The sequence below is a fragment of the Larus michahellis genome, chromosome 5 (genome assembly GCF_964199755.1).
Source record: "Larus michahellis chromosome 5, bLarMic1.1, whole genome shotgun sequence".
Classification (NCBI taxonomy): Eukaryota; Metazoa; Chordata; class Aves; order Charadriiformes; family Laridae; genus Larus; species Larus michahellis.
The window spans coordinates 84,764,585-84,790,691 of NC_133900.1; the positions used below are offsets into that span (position 1 = coordinate 84,764,585).

Genomic DNA, 26,107 nt, shown 5'->3' on the forward strand with positions numbered 1-26,107 from the left:
GTTTTTCTTCTTTTCCTTTATATAAACAATTCCTTAATGGGAGTGAGACACTCGCTTTAATTTTTCCTCGTTGTCCGTGCTGGGAACGGCTTTTTTTTTCAGGCATGCACCGTTCATCGCTTCTCTGTTCATTAGTACAATTAGTAAATCTAAAAAGCCCGGAGGAATATTCCTCGGAAGCCTTAGCGCTGAGGTTCTTCACCTGGATTCTTGATCTCCTCTTTGCTCTCCTGTGAAACAGAAGCCCCTGGGCCCTTCCCTTGTCTTTTCACGACGGAGCGGTATCTCCGCTCCTGGGCGTAGCTAATAATTATTTGCCTCGGGGAAGGGCGCGTGTCATTGTGTGGGATCCCTGAGGCCTCTGGAGGCGTTTCCTGGCGATGCGGGCACTGAATCGTCGACCACAAGTTCAGTGGTGGATGCAGGGCTCCAGAAATCCCTCAGTTCCCCAGATCAGGAGGGGTCTCGCTCTGAAAAAGGACATTTATTTCTCTTGCTGTCTCTTTTCTGAAGGGTTACCCAGCTCCGAGAACGGTGCTGCGGAACCCCGGGATGCTCCGAGCAGGCGCTTCTCTTCATCAGGCTGGAATCTTTTTTTGTCTCTCGCCTTTTTCCTCGGGGCTTCCTTGGGGAGCAGAGCGCGTCCGCCGGGGCTGGTGCTCGATTCCTGCCGACCCAAGCCGGAGCCACCCGCAGATTTGCCGCTGGCCCGCGGTGGGTCACCCTCTGCCCGTCCTGCGCCGTGACGCCTCTCACTAGTTATGCTGCAGCTGGAAAGGTGCTGAGGGAGCGGGGAGCTAACGAGGGAGGAGGTTTTCCCGAAGAGGAATGCTTACTCCGCTCCTAAATTAGATCCGCCTACTGGAAACGCAGCTCTGGGACACTTGCCCTTGTTAAGAGTCGTCTTAATTTGCCGCTGTTCCCTGCAAAGACTCCAGGGAGAGCCTCTTCTGGAGTCCCCTTAAAGCCCGAGGAGAGCAAGGGGAGCTGCCTGGAGTCCATAATGTACGTTTGGTGATGGAGCGAGTTGGGGGGGGTAAGGATTTCACACAGAAACCAGCCATTTGTGGGTTTATGTGCGATACCATTAATTTGTATTACTTCAGGCCAGCCATGGCACCGGTTTGGATGGAGATGGCCTGGCTGGAGGCGATGGCGCGGGGCCTCCACACGGCACTGCTCAAGTCTGACTTGGGAAAAGCGTCATTAAAAAAAAACCCGCTCTCATGTCCTATACAGTACAGTTGGCTTTCAGCAGTCAGGGCTGTCCTGCAAAACACCCGCTGGACACAAAACTACACCATCTGAAGAGTTTGCAGGTGTTGGGTACCTCTTTCACCGTAACTCCGTAGACGGGAGGCCAAGCTGGCAGAGTAACGCAGAATGAGATGAAGAGTAATACCACAACGTCAATCCCAGGCAATACGCAGGTGTCGACATCATCTCTCATCTTTTGCTAGCAGATAATTACACGAAAATAGAGCGGGCTGGGGGAGCCGGGATCACGGCTGGTGCCATGAAACGGGGACAAACAGCACCGGGATGGGATGGGACCGGCCAGTGCTGCCCTCGCAGGACACTGTGCGGGACCAGGGCTTGGGCAGAGCAGACCATGCTGGTGCCACGCACCGAAAATACCCAGTAACGAAACACCCGACATTCGCATTTGGGAACATTCTTTCCAAAAAAATGGTCCCTTCTTTAGCCAGGAATGAAACAGGCTCGTTATTGTTCTCGTCATGCGTTTACCCAGCAGGGCTGGGAGGGGCTGAATTCCCCATAAGGGCCTGCAGGAGAGATGGGAAGGGGCTCTGGAGCAGGGAGGGGAGCCGTGGGACGAGGGGGAAGGGTTTTCCACTGACAGAGGGGAGACTGAGATGAGATCTGAGGCAGAAATTCTTGTCTGTGAGGGCGGTGAGCCCCTGGCCCAGGGTGCCCAGAGAAGCTGTGGCTGCCCCATCCCTGGAGGGGTTCAAGGCCAGGTTGGACGGGGCTTGGAGCAACCTGGGCTGGTGGGAGGTGTCCCTGCCCAGGGCAGGGGGTGGCACTGGGGGGGCTTTGAGGTCCCTTCCCACCCAAACCAGTCTGTGATTCCATAAAATTGTCAGGAAATCTGATGGCGTAATATTCATGGCTTCGTATCTCAGCCCATTGTGCAAATACACACTGGCCTTCGCGGCTGCTTTTCTAAACCCATTCCCCGCCCCGGGGTTTTACTAATTTTTATCTAGAGCACAGATAACTCTGGGTTTTGTTTCCTTCCTACATAAATGTATAAACTTCAAGTTTTTTAAAAAACCCTAGTGCTCAGTGGGAAGAGGGTGTCTAGACTCAGGAGTTTAGCCTTGTTTTCTGTGTACAGAACGGAGTTTCTTGCCTTAGCGTCACCTTAAATTGTAATTGTGGATTTAAATTATTTTCCCCAATGAAGAAATTCAATGACACGGACTTGAAGGGTCCTATCCCTGTTCAAAGGGAGCCTTTGCAATGGGGAGAGTTTACAGCACCACAGAGTTTTTCGGTGTTGTTTTGGAAACCCACCTGGGAAGGTCTCGCGGGGGACGGAGCCCGGGAAGGTCACAGAGGTGGCGGGAACGTCGCTCGGATTCCTCCCCTGGAGCCACAAATTGTAGGGAAAAAGCGAGGTTAAACTTGAGCGAGATGTAACCGCGATTGGAAAGCACTGGCCGTAGAGCTTGATAGACTTCTTTATTCAAGTAGAGCCAGGACTTCTACAGAAGAGTCGAACGACCATTTGAAGACAAAGGATTCCTTAATATGAAGGGGAAACGTCGGCCTTTGGCCGGCTGTGCCAGGCAATGCAGCCACGCGTCAGCAAACAATCCGAATATCATTTTTGGAAACGCTGAATCCCTAGTTGTTGCACCCACCGCAGCAACCACAACGACAACCGTCTCCACCAGCTCCCATCGCCCACCACCGTAAAGAAAACCCCCGTTTGATTCACAGCGACCGTTACCCCGATGGATTCCCGGTAAAAAAGCGCCCTTTGACTCAATTTTTGCATTTCAGCAAGGAAGGAGTTCTTACCCCTCGCTCCCTAATTAAAGAGACGACAGAGTTGTCCAGGATTCCATGATAAGGCACAATTTATGCGCAACAAACTGATGCGGTGATACTGCGTATTGTAAGATACTTAAAATGCGAAATATTGGGGAAAATCCGTAGGACGCAGCAAAAGATGGTAAATGTAGGAGGGGCGGCCGCCGAGTCCCCCGTCGCTCCCCAGCTCTCCATTAACCACCGTTTCCTACCCGGGCGCACAACTGCCGTGGTAAAACACAACCGGTCCGTCCTTCGGCAGAAGCAGCCCCTCAGGTACACACTGCCGCAAAATTCTTTCACAAATTAGGAGTTTTTATTTCTGAAATCCATCTCTCGCCCCACCCCCGCCCCGCCTCAAGCTCCACAGGGTGAAACAAAGGAAAACATCTCCCAAACGATTCCTGCAAAAAGCAAAACATTCTGTTCCAGCAGCCAAATATGTACAAAAATGTTTTCCTAGAGGTTCCAAAACAGCTAATTCCCTCCCCGCCTCCCCCCAACAGATGCCACAAACCCTTTGACAACGCTCTAGAACATTGACAGAGTGCAATTTTAACTTTTTAAAGAGAAAAAAGCCCAGCAGAGCAGACAGGAATGGATCATTTCTAAGCTCCCCCTCGCGGCGGCGGCGTCACCTGGAGGGAAGCGAGGACGCTGCGCACCCACCACGACCCACCGTTTCTCTTGACATAGTTCTGCCAATTTGCAGTTGCGACTTTTTCATAGTTCATGTCACTACCAGGATTTTAAAATTTACTCTAAAGCAGCAACAAAAAAAAAAATAGAACAGCAGATAAAGTAGATTTCCACTTGTGTGCCACCAATGAAGCTAATGAAGAATATTATTAACGACGGCGTCTTTCCTACAAGTAATTCTAAGAATTATTAATAAGAATAGGTGTAAGATTTGCCCTACGATTAAATTCCACACTAGACACAGCTTTAAAATTTAAATATTCTTAGTATTCTATTGCCATAATTTTCTTCCCATTCGAGCCCAGCTTTAGTAAATAAAAATATACGCACAAGTATTTACTTCTGGTCTGTTGTACTAATATTTATAACTAATACAAAATGTAAAAAGAAAGCAAGTATTTTAAATGTACAGAACATATTTAAATAATTTCAATACATTTGCTGTTTGTTCCTTACAAACCCTTTGTTTTTTGTTTTTTTTTTAAAAAAAAAAAAAGTTTTATAAATATATTTTAGCTTCCAGTGAAAGAAGAAGGGGGACGGTCACCAAAGATGAACTTATTAGAAAATAGAATTTTATAATAATCTAGATATTCAAACCTATCTAACCAAAACATCGGTAAACATCTTTGTACTGCTATTAAAGCACAAGAATTAACAGATGAAGAAAAAAAAAAATCATCTAAGCACTTTGGAAATCTTCTGTTTGCGCTAGAATCCTGCTTGTAAAAATGAGTTAAAATTCCAAAGGGGGGACCCAACACGTGAAGCTGCCGCAGATTCCGGGCGTTCTAAACCCAGGCTGCGGTCACTATCGGTAAAGTCATTCGATTTTTCTGCGTTTCAAAGCGTGTTTGTGGGTTTCACAGTTTGTTATCAACCTTTTAAAAACAGATATTTCCTTACTGTTTCCTGCAGATATTTCCTTACTTCCTTTTCAAGGTGCCTGTCACACAGAACTGACCGAAATACGTCGGAATTGTCTGACAATTAGTTAAAAAAGAGACATGGCTGTCTACGAAATTAGGACTTTTTGTGGTTGGTTTTTTTTTTTTTCTTTGGATTCTCAAATAACTTTTTCTTTGGATTATCAACAAACATTTGTATAGAAATCCTTTTCTTACAATTTTCAAAGTCCAAGTTAATTGCCCTTCAGGAGGAATCTTTCCATCCTTTCCAATCAAGGTTAGCGAGGTTATTTCCAGCCCTCGGATGCCACGAGGAGACGCCTCCTCAGAAGGGGTTCAGCCGGATCCCTGTGCCCAGCGGGGAGAAAGGATTCACTTTGGCCCACATCAACGCGTCGTTCAGCGAAATGGCCGATTTTCCGTCTTCGAGGAAGAAGACGGGACCCTGGACGGCCAAAACGGTTGGGGAGGGAGAGAAAAAGAGAGAGAGCAGACGGATGGCGTGAGGGCCGCCACAAGGAGAGCACCTTCACCTGAAAACCTGAGTTACAACTAGCACCTACGGTCGTAAAACCCGTACCCACCAACTGAAAGCTTTGATGACAGTTACACTTCCTAAATTGAGCAAAGATGCTATGTTCCAAACTCTGGAGAGCCAACGTTTCATAATCCTGAAATATTTAGCTTTATTTTTAATAATTGTGGTATTTTTTATGTTTCTAAATTATTCCAGAGTTAAATCTACCCTGAATTAGAGTCTGAGGTAACAGGGTTTTTGCCTTCAGAACACTACGCGTTTCATTGTGTCTGTCATTATCGGTGCTGATTTGTGTGTTTCCCCATCTACAAAAACCCCAATCTAATGCCTCCAGGAACCGTTTGAAATCCCAGAGCCTACACGCAGTCTACAGAATAATTGCAAATGTTCACTAAGAAAAGCTTGAAGGAGCAAATCCTGATTCGTCTGATGGAACGAGAGCTATGTGTGAATTTATTCACTTGACAAAATAATGTTCTCAAAGCTATGATTCAGTTTAAGTGCCTTCTTCAAGAGTCAGACACCCCAAACTCCCCACTTAAAACTTGTAAACCCAAGCAATTAGGCTACGATACTGTAGTATTAACGAAGCGATTAGTGAGCTGCTCTGTAAGGACACCCAATGGTCACTAATCCAGAAGTACAGATGCTGCGGATGATGAGCTGGTGAGAGCCCATATTTCATAGAATCACAGACTGGTTTGGGTGGGAAGGGACCTTAAAGGCCACCCAGTGCCACCCCCTGCCCTGGGCAGGGACACCTCCCACCAGCCCAGGTTGCTCCAAGCCCCGTCCAACCTGGCCTTGAACCCCTCCAGGGATGGGGCAGCCACAGCTTCTCTGGGCACCCTGGGCCAGGGGCTCACCCCCCTCACAGCCAAGAATTTCTGCCTCAGATCTCATCTCAGTCTCCCCTCTGTCAGTGTAAAACCCTTCCCCCTCGTCCCACGGCTCCCCTCCCTGCTCCAGAGTCCCTCCCCAGCTTTCCTGGAGCCCCTTGAGGGACTGGAAGGGGCTGGAAGGTCTCCCCGGAGCCTTCTCTTCTCCAGGCTGAACCCCCCCAGCTCTCTCAGCCTGTCCCCACAGCAGAGGGGCTCCAGCCCTCCCAGCATCTCCGGGGCCTCCTCTGGCCCCGCTCCAACAGCTCCGTGTCCTCCCTGTGCTGAGAATTCCTGTGTATTTGCTGTTCTCGTTGAATGCGCTCTCACACTGGCAGAGTCCCCCAGCTGCCGGGAAACACTGAGGGCCCAGCCCGAGCCCATGGCTCTGACGGGGACATCTTGGCACCAAGTCTGTTTAGACTCGATGCTCTGCAATGGTGAATTTTTTTTTTACCTCAAAAATACCACCAGTGTTCTTTAATCTCTAATTTCTGATGCAAAACTGTCCCTCTTAATGCCCCACCAAGCCTTCGGGCGGGCGTCGTGCACGGCACAGGGGAACCGGCCTTGGCCTTGTGTGGGAGCGTAAATTCACATGGAGACACTGGAGACAGGAGCTGGGGAGGAGCGTTTTCAGGCCCTGTCAGTGTTCCCTTCACGGAAACAACACTGTATAGCAAAGAGGTGTGGTAAGGTATATGTTTAGATCATAAAATCCCCCTCCCCCTCTGCTCTGCCCTGGTGAGGCCGTATCTGGAGCACTGTGTCCAGTTCTGGGCTCCCCAGTTCAAGAGGGACAGGGAACTGCTGGAGAGAGTCCAGCGGAGGCTACAGAGATGATGAGGGGCCTGGAGCATCTCTGTGCCGAGGAAAGGCTGAGAGCCCTGGGGCTGTTCTGCTGGAGAAGAGCAGGCTGAGAGGGGATCTCATCAGTGCTCAGCAATATCTAAAGGGTGGGTGTCAGGAGGATGGGGCCAGGCTCTTCTCAGTGGTGCCCGGGGACAGGAGAAGAAAATTCCATCTCAACATGAGGAAAAACTTCTTTGCTGTGAGGGTGGCAGAGCCCTGGCACAGGCTGCCCAGAGAGGTGGGGGAGTCTCCGTCTCTGGAGACATCCCAACCCCGCCTGGACGCGTTCCTGTGCCACCTGCTCTGGGTGACCCTGCTCTGGCAGGGGTGGGACTGGGTGATCTCCAGAGGGCCCTGCCAACCCTGACCATTCCGTGATTCTGTGATAAAGCTCTATGTGAGTGATGAACACATATATCTATTTAGTCTTCTAATATCCGGTTTCAATTAATCAGGAATTACAAGTTTTATAGCCTGCATTTCCATAACAATTAATACTAACAATAGACTAATGTTAGAATGTGGTTGAAGATAAATAATTTCCTGTTTTCTATTCAAGCTGTGGCGAGGTAGTAGGTGATACGTTATTTTAGACAAAACATTTGGCGAAGGAAATCTGTCTTTCCCATGGAAATGAAAATGTTCTGGATTGGGAAACTGTGTAATTATTTGATTGGACAATTCTTATACAGCCTTTCTTATCTAGAAGATATCAGCTCTTGTCCTCTTTAATTTCTGCTACTGTGACAGGAGGAAAAACATTTTTTTTCCTAAATGATGGAAGGGACTTTAAATTTATGGCAAACTCCCAACTGGTGGCTGCCATGATGGAAAGAGCACCCCGGGGCGCAGAAGACATACCTGTATCCTCAGCCCGGTCAAACAGGAGATGTGGGCATCCGAATGGCTGGGCAGGTTTGAGCCGGTGACGTTGTCCGGCCCCACCATCCCTTTCAGAGGCTCCTCGGGCATTCGGGACACGAGGAGGGAATAGACCCTTCTCTGGGACTCGGACGGCGGCGTGCCCGGTGAGCCGTCGGCAGGCCTGCAGCAAAGGACGCTTGGTTTGCAACTAGGCATCTTCATTGGCGTTAGAAATTAAAAGCCACAAAGCACTCATTTTTTACATTCATATTCAGATTTTACAAAGGAAATAAATACTGTATTTCCAGCTACACAGTCACGGTCATTTTCTATTTTTCCACCTACTTGTTTAATTGAGTACAGGCTCTCCAGGCATCCAGTTCCTCTGAGAGCTGTTCGATCTTCAAAGGTACAGATACTTCCCGTCTTTTTAAAAGCTGACTGAAAAGGAATGCAAATAATTAAAGGCCAAGTTAATTCTGACAATGAATATTTTCTTAAAAGAAAACCAAGACACACAGTAGTAATATAAAACTATTTTTGATTGAACATGGAGATAACTGTATGGAAATAACTTTAAATAACTTTATGGAAATAAATTGATCATTCATGATAATCACTATATTAAACCTTGGAAATATTAAATTACTAGATGTAAAAAGTGTAGATTTTTATTTAAGTTTGATTTTAATTATCGCAATTTACACCTATAAAAAGTGTACATTTTTATTTAGGTTTGATTTTAATTATGCCTATTTACACCTTTGTATTTAAGATTGTCTTTAAATAACTCTATTTTTTTTCTTTATGTTTTAAGGCTATATGTGTTCCTATTTCTTAATAACAGCAGCTTTACTAAAAGGAAGGGCCCATTTTGCCTATATATGGTAGATACAATAAAAATACAGTTGGAGTAACAGGATTCAATACGTGCTCTGGGACAGCCTTGTTTCACCTGGTTACTTGTCGAAAAGAGTTTCAAAACCCTTGCAGTGGCTGCATTTTTTATTTATCAAAATATAATGCAAGGGACACTTATTACCTAATTCAGCAAACATATGCTTGTGTCGGGATGAGTTAAAAATGTCCATCTTAAGCATATAAGTGTCCAGTTTAAGATGGGCTGGAATCTAAACATCTCTGAATCCTGAAAATCTTGGGCAGTCTGAGAAAACACTTATCTTTCTGTTCTTTAAATCCCAGGAGAACTTAAAGCTTGTCAGCCAAAGTATCACAAACTGAGTCTCAAAGATGGCTTGTTACTACAATTAATTATTAATTCAGTATTTTTATTAATGCAGTTTTGGGCCCCTCACTCCAAGAAAGACATTGAGGTTCTGGAGCGTGTCCAGAGAAGGGCAACGGAGCTGGTGAGGGGTCTGGAGCACAAGTCTGGTGAGGAGCGGCTGAGGGAGCTGGGAGGGTTCAGCCTGGAGAAGAGGAGGCTGAGGGGAGACCTTCTCGCTCTCTACAGCTCCCTGAAAGGAGGGGGTAGCCAGGGGGGGTCGGGCTCTTCTCCCAAGGAACAGGCCATGGGACAAGAGGAAATGGCCTCAGGTTGCGCCAGGGGAGGTTTAGGATGGATATTTTAGGATGGAACAATTTCTTCCCAGAAAGGGCTGTCAAGCATTGGAAGAGGCTGCCCAGGGAGGAGTCGCCATCCCTGGAGGGATTTCAAAGCCGGGCAGACGTGGTGCTGAGGGACATGGGGTAGTGGGGGTTTTGGCAGTGTTTGGTTGATGGTTGGACTTGATGATCTTAAAGGTCCCTTTCAACCTAGATGATTCTATGATTCTATTCTATAGTTAATAAATAATTAATTTCCATATCAGAATAGCCCTTCTGTAAGAGCTTATATTTCATCTTACTTTCCTTAAGTCTTGTGGCTCAGAAAAGAAAAAAAAACCAACAAACCCAACAGTTCTTTTCCCCTTTCCCTGCGATGAGCTAGTTCAAGAGTCAAGTCTAGTCACGTAGGCCCAGTCAACAGGTCAGGTCAAGCCAGGTGACTGGTTGGGGTTGAGCGGGGCCCATAGGCAGGACCAGGCCAGGTTGGATCAAGTGGGCCAGGTGAAGCGTGTTAATGCCTGGGAGTATCCACCCACCCAGCAACAGAAGGTCCAGCCAGGTTTCTTGGTGGGAATCAAGGTAGTTCTCAGTCATGAACTCCAAGTTCAGTGCTTGTCCTTGTGGCTACTGAGCAAGTCTGGGCAAATGGTCTAACACATAGATACTAAATTAGAATTTTTACTGCCAACATATAATCCCACTGAATACTTGTCTACTTCTAAAAATCGTTTTTTTCACAGAACAAAGAGTTTGATTGAAATCCCGGAATCACAACTTGTTACGTTACCCCAGAAACTTCTACATGTCGAACGCACAAAGAAAGTGCAGAGGGTTCTATATGCAGGCAGGGGCATGCCCTTACAACTTTATAAGAGAACTGGGAACTAGGATTGTTACTTCTTTTTGGGGTGGGTGGGAGGGGAAAGTGGGGAAAATGTATGGCCTACGTCATAATAGGGCCTGGGACGTCTCAGCGTTACTGAAAAAACAATATTACCTCGTGTACTCATAAAGTGCGGGTACGATGCTGTTGTACTGTCTTCTGATGGCGAGCAGAGCACCGATGTAGCCACACAAAATCAGCAACTCATTCCGAAATCTATAAATGGACAGGTATTAATCATGAGCAATTACAAACATTTGCAAAAAAAAAAACCATGAAACAAATTTATATTCAAATTGTAATTTTAAAACTTAATTGAGTCGTCCATCTTTTGTGGAGAATTTCTTTGCTGATTATGCTTGTTTTCTGTGTGGTGTAATTGTTAAAACAGACTCCATCTGCTTCACGTTGATTTCAATTATTATATTTTAAATAGCTTGTACAACACACAGTTATTAAGCACAATCATGGAAAGTTACAAAAACAAGGCCATTCAGCTCTTTTAGTAGGATAAAGCTCTAAATGTAAATAAAATCGCCCCACATATTAGGGCAGACTTCAGTTTCGCCAAGTTTCCCCGCAGGCAAGAGGTTTTTCGCTCCTTTTAGTTCTGCGCAGGCAGCTCAGGCCCAGCTGCAACCACAGGACATCAAGGTGAACCGCAGCAATCCAGCTATTTTAGACCTAATTCTGAGAGCGACAGCTCAACTTTCCTTAACACTTTGACATAAAACCTGTATTACGTGTGGTACCCCCGCTCTTTTTCTTCAGGAAACGGAAACCAGAGCTGATCAAAGTGAGATTCTTCAGATAAGACCAACACCGATCACACATTGTAAATGCACCACAGAGAAAGAAGCAGTAAAATATCTTTTTTTCTTCTTACTAAACCTTGACAGTTTAGGAAAATTCCACATTCTATTCTCCAGATAGAGAACCGGCCTTGTTGTTGATATTTATTTGTACCCCTCTTCCGGTAAACAAAAAAGTGATACTAACAGCACACACCTATATTTTTTTTAATTCCAAAAGTTTCCTTTAATGAAACTTCCACTTTTATAAGGAAGGGAAATGTACTCACTCACTGCATTTATGCAACACTAATCGTTCAGTGCGTATGTAACTTAGAAGATCAAGGTAGGGACAGACTGAATCTAAAGTCCAATCTGAGCCACAGAGTTGTTCTGTTGAAAAAACAGAAAGAAAAAAGGTCTCAAGAGGCAAGTCACGCCAAGGACTTACGCTTTAAAAGGTTTCCTCCTCCGAGCACCCACCTTTCACGTGCTGAATGCCGATAGGGAGAGCCTTTTCAGGTTCTGTGCTCAACAGATAGTACTTTATAGTTTCGAATATGTCCCCATCTGCTTGAACTGTCTCTGCCAATCGCAGACATTCTTCTACATCGGGAAGATTACACTGGAAAACAAAGATTTTGCCGAAGAATTATTGTAAGGTTCAAACAATTCTGTAGGGTGCCAAGAAATACTGAAGTTTGTACATAATCATAGAATCATAGAATAATTTAGGTTGGAATGGACCTTAAAGCCCACCCGGTGCCACCCCCTGCCCTGGGCAGGGACACCTCCCACCAGCCCAGGTTGCTCCAAGCCCCGTCCAACCTGGCCTTGAACCCCTCCAGGGATGGGGCAGCCACAGCTTCTCTGGGCACCCTGGGCCAGGGGCTCACCGCCCTCACAGCCAAGAATTTCTGCCTCAGATCTCATCTCAGTCTCCCCTCTGTCAGTGGAAAACCCTTCCCCCTCGTCCCACGGCTCCCCTCCCTGCTCCAGAGTCCCTCCCCAGCTTTCCTGGAGCCCCTTTAGGGGCTGGAAGGGGCTGGAAGGTCTCCGCGGAGCCTTCTCTTCTCCAGGCTGAACCCCCCCAACTCTCTCAGCTTGTCAACAGTAAGATCAAACTCTCTATGGAAGAATTTAAGCAGCATCAGTTTCCATTGCTAAAGTTTTTGTGAAGGTTTTACTACTGCTTAATAGCCTGAGCTGAACATTAAGGAGCTGGTGGAGCCCCTTCTGCTGCTGAAGAGGAAGGGGGGGGGATTTAAGGAGGTTACAGACATGAGATGTAAAATAATCCAGGATCGGACAGAAAGGTGATCTGCCAAGACACGATTAGGCCGCACGTCAGTGATGAGGAGGTTATAAGTCACACTGGTAGGTAATTCAGAAGACCATGAGCTACTTCAGAAGTAACCCATGTAAGACTACACACAGAGCAGAATTCAAGAACTGAAGTTTTTCTTGTGCAACACTAAAAATAAAATCAATGACAACTAAAAGAGTAAAAAAGGACACGTAACATATAAGACTGCTAGTGACACATTCATCCTACAGATGTATTTGGCCTTAAATTTTCTGAAATTAGTAAATAAATCAATACAAAACCCCTTGTTAGGGTTCAGGCAAATTCTTTCTCACTGTACCTTTTCATGCAGGTCATTTATTTCTGCTGCGCATCCAGGATAGAAAGCACATAGCTTCACTAACTGCAGTTTATTATCAGGAATCATCATGAGAAGATCAGCTGCTAAATCCCTGCACAAACAAAAGATGACGTGTAGTTACTCCTGCTGGTTTGTAAGAGAAGGAAACTCGGTTTTCTCTTTTACATTCCTTTTATAACAAAGGGTTTACTGAAAAAAATACTATTCCCAGAGAAGAGCACGTCCCAGACCATGACAAAGAGAAGCTACCTCAGGCTCTAGTTTGGTGCAATAAATGAGGCTTAATCTAGTCATCTTTTTTTTTTTTTGGAATTCAGGTGGTAATTTTGTGTTGCTTTAGCTGGTTGAATGAAATGGCTGTGCGTTCCTCAAGCATCGGAGCCACCTCCAAGTGAGATGGAAGGATACGCCAGCAGGGATGGGAAGGGAGAGTAGAACCTCTCTCCAGTTTGAAAGAAGGGAAGACGTTAGCGTGGCCCTGGGTCACGAAACCTTCCTCAAACTTCCAGGCTTCTAGAGCTCCATGGCAGCATAAAACATGCCTCAAAAGCACCTCTCGGCTTCTGAACGGCTACTGCTTCTGCCACATTACAAAAGAGAGATTATACAAAAAAAAAAAAAGAACACGATGCCTATTTTCATCCTTCTGAAAGGAAAACTGAGTTTTAACAAGCTGACGTTTCTTGAAATATTCCTAACTTTTTACCATTTGTTACCCCCTCAACACAACAAGCAGCTGGAGGGAACACGTGTAAATATTAATAAACTATTTTGAAACAATTATTCAATTATAGCTTTTTTTAATAACAGATTATTCTGGTTGTTCCGTGACTCTTCTATTCACGCAGGCGTCATTTCTCCTGTCACCCCCAAGACTGACTTGCCCCTGTGTAAGGCAAAAACTCCTGCTGGATTTTCCGAATGGGGTCCTTGGCTTAAAAATATTTAGGTGAGCTACTGTCCAACATCTGCAGCTGCTTTCCAGCCCACTTCCAAGTATTGATCACAATTAATAACTTAGAACACTTAGTTTAAGCTTATTTTTGGCATTAGTAAAGTCACACGCTTTTCAACTCTCTCCATAAACAAGTGAAATACCTGTATCCAAGTGATGGAAAGCTAAAAGGGAGACATTGAAACAGTAATGAACAAAACTTTGCTTTGTATTCTTACTTTACACAGGAAAAATCTAACAGAAAAATAATTAAACTACAACAGCAGATCTAAGGGTCAGTTTAACCGACTTCGTTTAACAAAAATAACCAAAAAAGCCTTTTGACAACCAAAAGCAGCTGATGGCCAAAAGGCCTTTGGAAAATTTGCTACACCATTACCACGCAAGAGCCACTTTTCCAAGATACAGAAAGGCTCCTTCAGAATGTAGTGTATTTCACAAGTTCTTAAACTATTTTCAAGATCAGCTACTCACACGCACTCATCTGCACGGGCAATTTAAAACGTTTTCAAAAGGGATTAGAAATTGCTCAGCCAAAATACTGAAATCGAATGCTTATTTAAAAAAAATCCACGGCCCTCACATAACGGCCCACAAATTGTGTTACCTGGAATGCTTTTTTTTTTTAAGAATTAAACTGAAAAAACACTGGCGGTATAAAGCATAACAGCAGGTGGCTGAGTCCGCATGGGCAGGATTCGGTATCTCAAGTAAAATACCACGAGCCGCCTGAGCAGCAGAAGGGTGCTTTGAGCAGTATTGAGGTGCTAAACACAAATAAAATGAAAACGGTCGTCTTAAAGACTCGCGCATTTTCCCAAGGCTGTAGATTTGGAAAGATGGGGAAGGGCACAAACGTTTAGTTTTGACTTTTTTTGTTTGGATTTTGTATTTTAGAGCACTGCTAAAAAATAAAATAAAATGAAAAATATACCCCCCCCCCCAAAAAAACCCACAACCAAACACCAAAACACATTCCCATAACTGATTTCATTACTAACCCATCAAGGCGCTTTCGGTATTCCTTGAGGTGTCTACAATTAAGCATGTCTCTACAACTGAAGTGTTTCCAATTGATGGGTATCTCCAAGCGAAACAACCAGTAAGCCCCAAAAGGGCAAATATCAGACGCCCTTGAACTCCAGCTTCCCCGTACTTGGAGTGGACCAAGGGGAACTATGCTGTGCCAGTATCTCTTTACTCCAAAATATGAAGAGATTCATGAATCTCTGATCTTTTCCTACAGAACAGAAAAATGTTCCGTAGTGGCTGCAGACCAGAGTCCAGGATTGCAGGGTGTCGCTGGACCAGGTGCAGCACATGAAACCCACTGACAAACCCGGGTGGATACTTGGGCAATACACACGACACCAATCTGAAATTCTACCACGTATATCCATGTAGACTTCAGTGCACACCTGCCCTAAGTTTGCAGGAGTTTTATGTACATGCACATAAATGCCGTGCTATCATAAACACTTGGTACAGCAATGACATCAGAACTAGCTTTTGTTATGGAACTGGGAAAAACAGAATCATATAATCACAGTTTGGGTGGGAAGGGACCTTAAAGGCCACCCAGTGGCACCCCCTGCCCTGGGCAGGGACACCTCCCACCAGCCCAGGTTGCTCCAAGCCCCGTCCAACCTGGCCTTGAACCCCTCCAGGGATGGGGCAGCCACAGCTTCTCTGGGCACCCTGGGCCAGGGGCTCACCGCCCTCACAGCCAAGAATTTCTTCCTGATATCTAACCTAAATCTCCTCTGTTTCAGTTTGAAGCCATTCCCCCTCTTCCTATCACTACATGCCCTTGTAAAACATCCCTCCCCAGCTTTCTTGTCGGTGACCTTCAGATACCAGAAAGCTGCTCTAAGGTCTCCCCGGAGCCTTCTCTTCTCCAGGCTGAACCCCCCCAGCTCTCTCAGCCTGTCCCCACAGCAGAGGGGCTCCAGCCCTCCCAGCATCTCCGGGGCCTCCTCTGGCCCCGCTCCAACAGCTCCGTGTCCTTGTGCTGTTGGTGCCCCAGCGCTGGAGGCAGCACTGCAGGGGGGTCTCACAGAGCGGAGCAGAGGGGCAGAAGCCCCCCCTCGCCTTGCTGCCCACGCTGCTGGGGATGAGCCCAGGCTGCGGGGGGTTTCTGGGCTCCAAGAGCACATTGCTGGGGCACGTCCAGCTTCTCATCCACTAACATGAAGTCCTTCTCAGCAGGGCTACTCTCTGTCCCTTCATCCCCCAGCCTGTGCTGATACCGGGAGCTGCCCCAACCCCTGAGCACGATCCTGCACTAATATACAGTGGTTTTTCTTAACTCCATGTCCAGTGCTTCCTATCAGAGGCTATTTAAAAATCACCCTTCACAATGAAGGCAGGGAGGTCAGAGAAAGAGCTTCAGAGACTTCATAAGCTGCAGACGGAGTTGCGAAAACAACCCTGTTAGAACTGGTGCAATGCAGACGTGCTAAATCATTGCAAAGCCACAGCAGCAAGTCATCCATTTCTTATTTTATCGTTTTCTCCAGTGCTTCATCGTCTAGGGCAGGCTAAATGCTCTGCAGGGAGGGCTTCCACTGGGTTTCTCTCAGTCTCCCTCTGGATGCTTAAGCAAATACCAACCGTAGCAGAAAAACTGATGCTTAATTCCAGTATTTGTTGAAGCAGATGTTTTCTATGAAATGTTAATTCCAAAACACCTGTACAGCTGCCAAATATACCTTAGCGTGATTTCCTGCTTTTCACTGGTAGATGAAAACTAGACCAAAACGTATCCTTCAAAGTAAAACTACTGCAAGGAGGAAAAGAATATATAGCAGAGAGAAAGCTTCCGCCGCCTGCAACAGAGGAATGGCCCACTCCTGCAGAATTAATCTTGTTTCCTCCTTAAATCTTGTCAGCTGTCTTGTATTCCCAATACCGGTATAAAATAATTCCTCAGCCTTTCAGCAGGTACATTTTTCCAGCAAGTGCTCAAAAATCCCTTCACAGATCTTACTTAAGCTTCTGTTCCTTTTGACTTCAGAATTCAATTCTAGCCTTACTTCGTGCGAATCAGCCATTTTTACCCCGTACCGGCTAGGATTTATTATGCCACTATTGCCCAAGTATCTGGGGTTTTTCAGCAGGTTTCATACTCTGTTTGACAACGACTCTTCCCTCATTTGCAATGCCGCCATCAGGGATTCTGAGATTAAAGCGGTACATTCGCACGCCTGGTGCTTTAAAGGTCTAATACGGCAATTCTTATTCTACCTACCCACGGTGGTTTGGTGTCTGTAAGTCTCAGAATGAAACACCTTTATCGTTTTGTCAGGGGGAAGGAAAAAAAAAAAATTAAAAAAAAAATCTTCTTTGGATTAAGAAATTCTTACCATGTTGTTACTGTCATACATTTTCTTGCTAGTAATTCTAGGGCATAATGTGTTGCTTGTGCTGCACTTTCTCCTAAGACAGTACCCACACTGATTGCCAACTCCAGCTCATTTCCACGAATCAGGGCTGCCATCGCAAGCTTGCTCAACGAAAAAATTATAGCATTAAGGCACACAAGCATTTCTGGGGATTCACCATGTTGAGCATAAGACATTCATTTATGAGGTTGTTTTTTTTTACAGAAGGACAAAATATGCATTAATTAAAGCTACTTTATGTATGAACTTGGGTCTCTTGAATGAGTCAGTAATTGCGCACCATGTGTTAATCAGTTTTTAAATAACCAAATAGATTTCCTTTAGCACAATCTTCCTTTATTCAACCAAAGAGATAATACCTACAGTAAAAAGCATGATAGATAGCAATTCCTTCTAGTCTTAAGTAAGGACACAAGCTTTCAGAGTGTGTATTTCCCCTCTCTTTTGATGAAAGGAAACAAAAAAAAAAACCCCAAAACCCAAAAGGAGACACAAAAAACCAACCAAAAACCCAGGCCAGGAAGGGGTCTCCCGTTCTTACCCTCTCTGGGCAACTGGAGTTTTGACAGGGATAGCGGAATATTAAACAGGAAGAGAATACGCAACAACTTCAATCATGTCTATTTTGAAATACTGAATTAACTGATTATTGCTTTCCCTCAGAACAGCTCATTAAGGTGGAATTTTACTTATTTCAGGGGATAGAGGAGGAAAAATATGTTGGGTCAACAACAAAATGCAGAAAGAAAGAGGAAAAGAAACAATTTGTCAAACTACAAAAAAAAAAAGAAAGCCTAATAAAATGTTTCTTACGTCTCAGCCCTATTCTTGTGCTGAGGGGTGGGGTTTTTTCATTTTTACTTCACCATTTAGACGGTGAATTCTACAAGGGAGAGATTACGTCCTTTGTGGCAAAATGAAGTCCCAGTTCTGATGGGTCTTTTGAGTCACCATCAACAGCAATAATTACGTGTATATGTAAGGTACTCAGGCATCTTATATTTTCTGATACGACAAGATACTATATATATGAAAATACAATTAAATAATAACATATTACTATCCGTGCATGACAGAAATCTTGAATTTGATAGAATTAAGGGAGTTTTGCTACTAACTTCGATATTGTAAGGATCAAACTCTCTATATAAATATATACAAAGCAAATACCAAGTCTAAGGAATGCATTTTAGAATGTCGTACATACATTTTAAAAACCAGTTAACATGTGGAGGTGTAAAAAGGAAGTCAATGATGGCCCTTCCATAGTTAAATATTAAAAAAAATAATAATAATTACCTCTATATTTTCAACAGCCAGATGGCAACACGCTGCAAGCACTGCATGGCCATCCTGGAAATACCATTCTGCCAGTTCCTTACTGACCTTGTGCAGGAGCCTGCAACACCAAAACATGAATTCTGCAAGGTCCCTTCAAGCTTGGAGTTCTTCGGTTCTTATTTTATATACGAGTCACCACATTTGCTTCTGTACCCTAAAATCCCTCTATTTGACTTACAGATAACAACACCGCTAGCTTTCAAAATGCAGTTTGGACTTCATCCACTACTTATGTTGGGGGATATTCAGGTGGATCAGTTTGTCAAAATCCACATCAGCATGGAAAAGTCTCTTCAGACTGACAGAAGAACAATCAAATCTTTGGGTTTTTATCCTGTACTTGTGAACTCTGCATAAATATCTCTAATTGCTCAAAAGCTGCACATGTAAATGAAGTAACACCACAGCCTCCAAGCTGCTTTTGTTACTACACATATCACTAAATCACTTGATTTAGGTTTTTGAGCACTGTTCTAAACAAGGAGAGACACAGGGTTTCTTTTATGGGCGCACACAATGAAAACGTGGCCATTAGTGCACATTGTCAGAACTTCACCGGCAATAAACTGGGAAGCTCCAGGAGGAGACGATCTATAAAATATAAGGTCTCACAGATACTTGTTAATGCTAAACCTTGCTCTACTTACCAAAAGTTCTAAGTTCATGTGCCACATATTTAAACATATTTTAGTACGTAGGAACGCACCTTAAAGATCAAGCGAATGAAAAGGATATTTATAATTCTAACATATACATATGAAAAATCCATTTGGTGCTAGGAGGCAGCACAACGGCGGAATTATTCAGTGTAGCACCACTTAGTGACTCTATCAACTCAGTACTAGAAGATGTAATATTTTGTCGTTGAAGTCTATGTTGCTGATGCCAAATTAAACAGATAAGGTTTATCTCCCTTGACAACTTTACATTCTGCACAAAAATGAGGCTTTAGATATAAACTAGAACAACTTACTCATTATAATCATCTGTATTGTTTGCACCAGGACTTGAAGATCCAGTTGCTGTAGAAAGCGGTGACATTTGTATATTGCCCTCACAAGCTGCCTAGATGTGAATAAAAAAAATGGATTAATTAATGCACCAGCCATAATGAAAGTGAAATGTGATTTTTCATAGAATCATAGACTGTGTTGGGTTGGAAGGGACCTCTAAAGGCCATCTAGTCCAACCCCCCTGCAGTCAGCAGGGACATCTGCAACTAGATCAGGTCGCTCAGAGCCTCATCCAGCCTGGCCTTGGATGTCTCCAGGGATGGGGCCTCCACCCCCTCTCTGGGCAACCTGGGCCAGTGTCTCACCACCCTCAGTGGAAAGAACTTCTTCCTAAGGTCCCATCTAAACCTGCCCTGCTCTAGTTTAAACCATTGCCCCTCGTCCTGTCGCTACATGCCCTTGCAAACAGCCCCTCCCCGGCTTTCTTGTAGGCCCCCTTCAGGTACTGGAAGGCCACTCTAAGGTCTCCCCAGAGCCTTCTCTTCTCCAGGCTGAACAACCCGAACTCTCTCAGCCTGTCCTCACAGCAGAGGGGCTCCAGCCCGCGGATCATCTTTGTGGCATCCTCTGGACCCGCTCCAACAGGTCCATGTCCTTCTTGTGCTGAGGGCTCCAGAGCTGGACACAGTACTGCAGGTGGGGTCCCACCAGAGCAGAGTAGAGGGGGAGAATCACCTCTCTGGATCTGCTGGACACGGTCCTTTTGATGCAGCCCAGGATGCAATTGGCCTTCTGGGCTGCAAGTGCACATTGCCTGCTCACGTCCAGCTTTTCATCCACCCCCAAGTCCTTTTCCGCAGGGCTGCTCTCTATCATGTCATCCCCCAACCTGTATTGGTAACGAGGATTGTCCCAACCCAAGTGTAGGACCTTGCACTTGGTCTTGTTGAACTTCAACCACAGAAAATAATCTAAGATCTCTAAAAATCTTTCTAAAGCAAAGGAAATGTTGAAATCAATGAACTTACTCACAGCTAAATCTGAGCCTAGTTGTAGCCAGCCATATGAGAACCTCTACCAAAGCACGAGACCTCTTCCCTCCTATGAATTTGTACAGGATTTTTCCACCATTTGAATACACTTAAAATGGACAGTGACGGCTACAACCTTGATTTTTACACCCCTAGGAGTGAGTGGCTGTGATTGAAGGAAAGCTGGGTAGACATAGTGCTTGGAGATGTGGTTTAGCGATGGCTTCTGTCAGGGTTAGGTTGATGGTTGGACTAGATGATCTGAAAGGCCCCTTTCAACCGAGGCGATTCTATGATTCTATGAACTATGTAGACACACGTCCCAGTAGGTACATCTGGAAATGGTTTATACAGTGGCATCAGCTGAACCTTTTTCGTATCTGGCAATAAATTATTTCTAACATTAAATGAGAAGAGATCGGTGTGTGTTAAAAGGAAAGTCGTTCACGAGTTTTAAGGTGTAGTTCGGGTAACAACATTAAAACTCAGGGCTTGGTTAAAAGTCAAAAAAAGTCCTATTATTTTGTTGCTACGTATTATCTGATTAAACCTTTGAGACAAAGACTATTCTATGAATTGGAATAAAAGCAACCTCTACAATGGCGCTCTTTCAAGGAAAATGACGATCTTTCCAAGCCTTTAAGGTTCAAACATTATAACTTGCTAAATTTAGGCATACTCCAAAGTTCCATTCTGTGCACTATTCAGCTACTATTAGAAGAACAACATGCAGACAGACAATTTCTAACGGACAAATTCAAGCACCTTATTGAAGTTCTTCCCTCTGAGGCAATTGAACGTTCAAGGACAGGTAGGCATGAGAGAACGCACCAGGGACAAATCTTGCCAGTTTATTTAACAAATTATATTAAGTATGTAGAAATTACTCAAAAAGAATACAGGAGTGTTGAGAAAGAGTGGAACAAAGTATCAGGTCTCGCATGTTTTGTGCACCCTTTAACTTGTGTTTACATTAGGAAGAAGAAGGGACACACGTACTTCTGGTAATTTCTTGTACCATTTTTTGCATTCGTTTTAAAAGTTTGATTTCCTGTATCGATTACTGCTGCAGTTGAGCAGTTTCACCCAAAGATTTTACGGAAAGTACTATACCCAGGACCTCAGTAGAAATGCGAGAGAAATCCTGCGTGTCTTAGACATCAAGGGCAATACTGACTGCTGAAAATCAGGTTAATTTTCTACTTCAACCAAAACCAAATACGTCAGTTTTCATTATGGGCATTTGATTGCAATTTAGAAGAGTCAGGCTTAAAATCTGTAAGCATGAGAAACCTTTTAATGATTTCTGTGTAAAAAATGGCCAATAGAATACACAAATAAAGAGCAGGGTATGATTATTTAGCCATTTGCAAAAGTGAATGGAGGTAGCCTTTTAAATATGTTTGTCATCTTCAGGGTTAGAAACGAATAGCTAAATACATCTCCCACGGTTAGACCTAACAATACCTGTGCAACAAGCAGAGCCTCTTTAAGCTGGCCTCTTGACGTAAAGAAAGAAACTAGTTTCTTCACATCTCCGATAGCTATGCAGTATGGGATGACATCATCGTTTTCTTCCTGAATTAACTGATCAGCTCTCCTAATTAAACAAATGAATAAATAAACAAGAAAGATCTACACACATAACTGATCATTAAACTTATCTCTACAGAACAGGGGCTAGATGAAGCCACATAAAGTTCACTGAAACCCATCTGCCTTCCCAGATCTCAGAGACTTGCAAACTGTGGCTACTGCACTAAGGAGTTTCCAGTTAAACCAGCAATTTATGCTCCGTTTAACTGGATTCCTGTACACAAGATCAGTGTTGAAAACCCCAACGGTCCCACCCCAAAGCTTACTGAACAAAAAGGAACATCACTAGAACCTGTAGCCAAAGCCAAGCACAACTGATATTAGTATCCATCCCTCCCACTTGTCTGCGTCCTTTTATGGACAAAACAGCATCACATTTTTATATGATTTTATATTTTTTACCTTTGCATTAACTTCCTCCAGTATTTCATCGAGACACCAGGTGCAACGGAGAGAGCTTTGTCCCACTGGAAGAAAGCAGCAATACATTTAACCCGATCAATTTATTTTGAGAAACAGCTGTATTTTTAACGATTTTCATGTTTCTTCCATTAAAAAGAATTTTTCCATTAAAAAGAAATTTGTCCAGAGGTTAAATAAGGAATGAGCTACGCATTAGACTGAATACGTTAAAAATAATATAATTGGAGCAAGATTACTCTTTTCTGGACTTATGACCCATTTTGTTGCTCCTCAACCTTTGCTAGGGTAGCTGGTTTTCAGAAACCTTCACATTTTATTGTTTTTCAGTAATGTTCTGATACTTTACCTCTCCAAGTTCTACCATTAGTTCACAGTATCGCTGAATTTGTCCTAATCTTAAATGTATTTCTGCAGCTTCTTTAAGCCTCTCCTCTTTGCTTGGCGCACCAATACCGCCTCCAAACTTGGACATTTTTACTGTTGTCAGTTCTTGTGCCTTGGACTGAGGAGGGGGGAAAAAAAAGTTTAAAAAAAGTAAAAATGAGGAAAAAAAAAAGAGTACAGTTTTCTGTGATGAAAACAAGTTCTCTTAAGAATGAGGTACAAACATTACAATGGAATATAAAGGCTATCATTTAAGAAAAAATCCTTTTGAGGAAAGGATAATTGGAAGAGAAGAGATTACAATGAGATTACGGTGAACTAATTAGAAGAGTTTACAGTGAGATTACAGAGAAGTATTTATATTGTTAAGGTAACGGTGTTAGTGCTTTGTTACACATACACATTTTCCTCGGTTATCTTCCTTCAATCTTTTTTCATATATTTTTATTCTCAACCATTTTCTTATATGTAATAGTAATTCACCCAGATGGACATCATAAAAAACCTCGTTATTTTTGAAATTTCAAGAAAATATTTGTGAACATAAAGCATACAGAGCTGGAAATTGTACCTTTTGCCATTATAATGGTGTCTAAATAAGGAATAAAGACAGTAGGCTCAACCTGTGTCCTGATTTGTTGCACCCCATTAACCACATGAGCAATAAATTATTTATATTCCCAACCACTGCAATTTTTTATATTAGTTTCACTTCACATCTCAAGAATTCTCCGTTTAACTCTATCATCAATGCACATGAGATGGCGTTTGGTTCTTCATAGCTTTGCAGTGCCACGTCTGGAGGATGGAGAACAAACTTTGAACTTTCTCCACCAAACCAAACCAATGTAGACCAAGGGCAGCTGCTGGGAAAGGCAAAGGATCTGTTTTTTTTAAAACAAACTATGTTACTTTTTTACTTGGCACCTCTATCTTTTTCATCATTTTCATGCTGAAGTCTCCAAAGTATCCTCTCTGCTAGAAACAGAAAAATACACTTGCTCTACGTCCCTGCTCCATCCTGGGAAAAAACGGTATTGGCAGCCAACACACAAGCAGCCAGCATCGCCCTACCCCTGCTTTCTCTTAACGCTCTCAAGCAAGATTCTGAGCCATCAAAAAGAGGACAAAATGCTTTTAATTAACGGGAACACTTAAACCACAGAATGCTCAGCAATTACTGCAGTTATCCTAGGACACCCGAGTTATAAATGCATGAAATCACGTTACACGATAAACAGACTGCTTGCGCTGCAGGAGTCAAGAATGAGTTTCTTCTCCTCGGGCTAACTGGCTGAGAAAACTGGGGTTTGGACACACGGACACACACTTCGAGCTTCATAATATTAGTAGAGCAGCAGCTATTATCAGAGTTAAAATCACCAATAAAAAACTTCCACCGCTTAAGAGTCATAAAGTATGTAGGACACTCTTTAAGAGTTTGATTTTGCAGAATAGCCCGCAGCAGCAACCCAGCTGATCACAGAGTCACAGAATGGTTTGGGTTGGAAGGGACCTTAGAGATCACCCAGTGCCACCCCCTGCCCTGGGCAGGGACACCTCCCACCAGCCCAGGTTGCTCCAAGCCCCGTCCAACCTGGCCTTGAACCCCTGCAGGGATGGGGCAAAGAGCTGGCAGTGTCTAGCCCTGGGGGTGGCAGGGGGAGTCAGGCAGCTCCTGACCTACCAACACATCTCTTTTCTCTATTTCCAAGCCTGTCACTAGAGTATGGGATCCCTTAGGATCCCCCTAAGGAGTCCCCGGCAGAACCATCTACTGTATGTCTGGCTGCATACTCGTATATGCAGCTACTAATAAATTTGTGTTCTAGCACTTGACTTTCACGTTCACATCCGAGTCGCCCTTCAGCTGCGGATCTGCATGAATGTTCTTGTTTGTCCACTCCTTCCTCCAGAGAGCAGGATTCTGCCGACCCCGCTCCACCTTCAGACATGAATTCCCTTGTCCCTGCATCTGAACAGAACTACAAACGTCACGTTTACCCAACCAAATAATTTGATTTTACTGCATATAAAAGTACAGTATATAAAATAGGGAAGACAAACTCGGTTCGTAGCTCAAGCTGTAGTGGTGCTTGCTTTGCGATTTCTTTTCATTATTCTGAAAGCTGCTTTTGTAGTTAAAAGTCGTAACTTAGCATTTGAACACTGAGTACGCGCACACTCACGCAGACTTCGCTAGCTGCTGCTGTTCAGAGAACCGACAGAGCACAAACACCTTTGGGCATGAAATAAATTGTGACCCTTTTGTAAAGCATTAAACGTTATTTTTAAAGAGTGGAATACTACGTGGATTAACAACCGCTTTCACATACCGTTTATGCTTCACTTACCATTCTAAATCTGATGAGATGTTTCATATGCATGATTCCTTTGCAGTAGTTTTGTGGAAGCAAACTGTCATCTTGTCCTTTTATCACAGCAACTAAATCCCATAAATTTTTGCTGCCTCCTGGAGGCTGAAATTGTTAGGGAAGAAGAGAGTTGTATCACAGTCGTGTTCAAGGGAGAAACTTGAACTTACAAAGACATTGGAAAACCTTTGTCAGTCAACTCCAAGAAATACAATTTCAGCCCATTTCAAGATTAGAAGCTTTACTATGAAGACGTAGAATCATAGAATTGCCTCGGTTGGAAGGGACCTTTCAGATCATTGTGTCCAACCATCAACCTGACTCTGACAAAACCACCACTAACCCATGTCCCCCAGCACCACCAATGTGCAGATCATCAAGGCGTTTTTTCATTATTTTTTTGTTTAAAGAAATTGTAAGCATTTTTATTGGTCTAACATTTGAATCAATCCTTCCGTAGAACTAGAACAATGCTTTAACATTGAATGTGGTCCAGTAGAGAGTGAGTAATTAAAAGCTTAAAAAATATATATTAATCATTAAACCTTTGACCTGAAGGAGCTTTTCTAAGACTAACAGGATTACAGGTTTAGAAGTTCAATTAGTTCTGAGCTGGTAAAAAGCAGAAGATCCTACAGATGAAAAAAAGACTATTATTTCCTCTTTTTCACAGTCTCTTAAAGCTCTTACTTGATTGCCCATAATTTAAGCACAACACTTTATTTTTGGCACTCAAAAAGCACCGAACACGGCTGATCCAAAGAAGATTTTGTTCTTAGAAAAGTCTAACGTTCTTATAACAGTTTTAGTCTCAAATCAACATGGGACATCAGAATGTATAACTTCTGTAAAACAAGGAATTCCCTAAAAATATAGTTTTAATAACCCAGAACATTTCCAGATCTGTAACTGAGGAATATCGTTTCAGCATCG

The 26,107-nt window shown here is 43.8% G+C and overlaps 1 protein-coding gene across 5 annotated transcripts in view; it reads right to left on the reverse strand.

The window, feature by feature from the left end:
• Positions 1-4,822: 4,822 nt before the first annotated feature.
• Positions 4,823-26,107, reverse strand: part of WDR17 (WD repeat domain 17) — a 60,147-nt gene continuing 38,862 nt past the window's right edge. For 4 of the 5 annotated variants that reach the window (XM_074588409.1, XM_074588408.1, XM_074588405.1 and 1 more), the window contains exons 16-30: positions 25,154-25,279; positions 22,762-22,917; positions 22,395-22,459; positions 21,864-21,996; positions 19,386-19,477; positions 18,371-18,470; positions 17,033-17,172; positions 13,811-13,831; positions 12,692-12,803; positions 11,529-11,670; positions 11,336-11,438; positions 10,369-10,470; positions 8,148-8,243; positions 7,800-7,983; positions 4,823-5,115 (exon numbers count right to left, since the gene is read on the reverse strand). In XM_074588409.1, coding sequence (XP_074444510.1) covers positions 4,996-5,115; positions 7,800-7,983; positions 8,148-8,243; positions 10,369-10,470; positions 11,336-11,438; positions 11,529-11,670; positions 12,692-12,803; positions 13,811-13,831; positions 17,033-17,172; positions 18,371-18,470; positions 19,386-19,477; positions 21,864-21,996; positions 22,395-22,459; positions 22,762-22,917; positions 25,154-25,279 — 1,692 coding nt within the window. In that variant the 3' untranslated portion in view covers positions 4,823-4,995. The remainder of the gene's footprint in view (positions 5,116-7,799; positions 7,984-8,147; positions 8,244-10,368; positions 10,471-11,335; positions 11,439-11,528; positions 11,671-12,691; positions 12,804-13,810; positions 13,832-17,032; positions 17,173-18,370; positions 18,471-19,385; positions 19,478-21,863; positions 21,997-22,394; positions 22,460-22,761; positions 22,918-25,153; positions 25,280-26,107) is intronic. The other variant, XM_074588406.1, reaches the window with a different exon arrangement.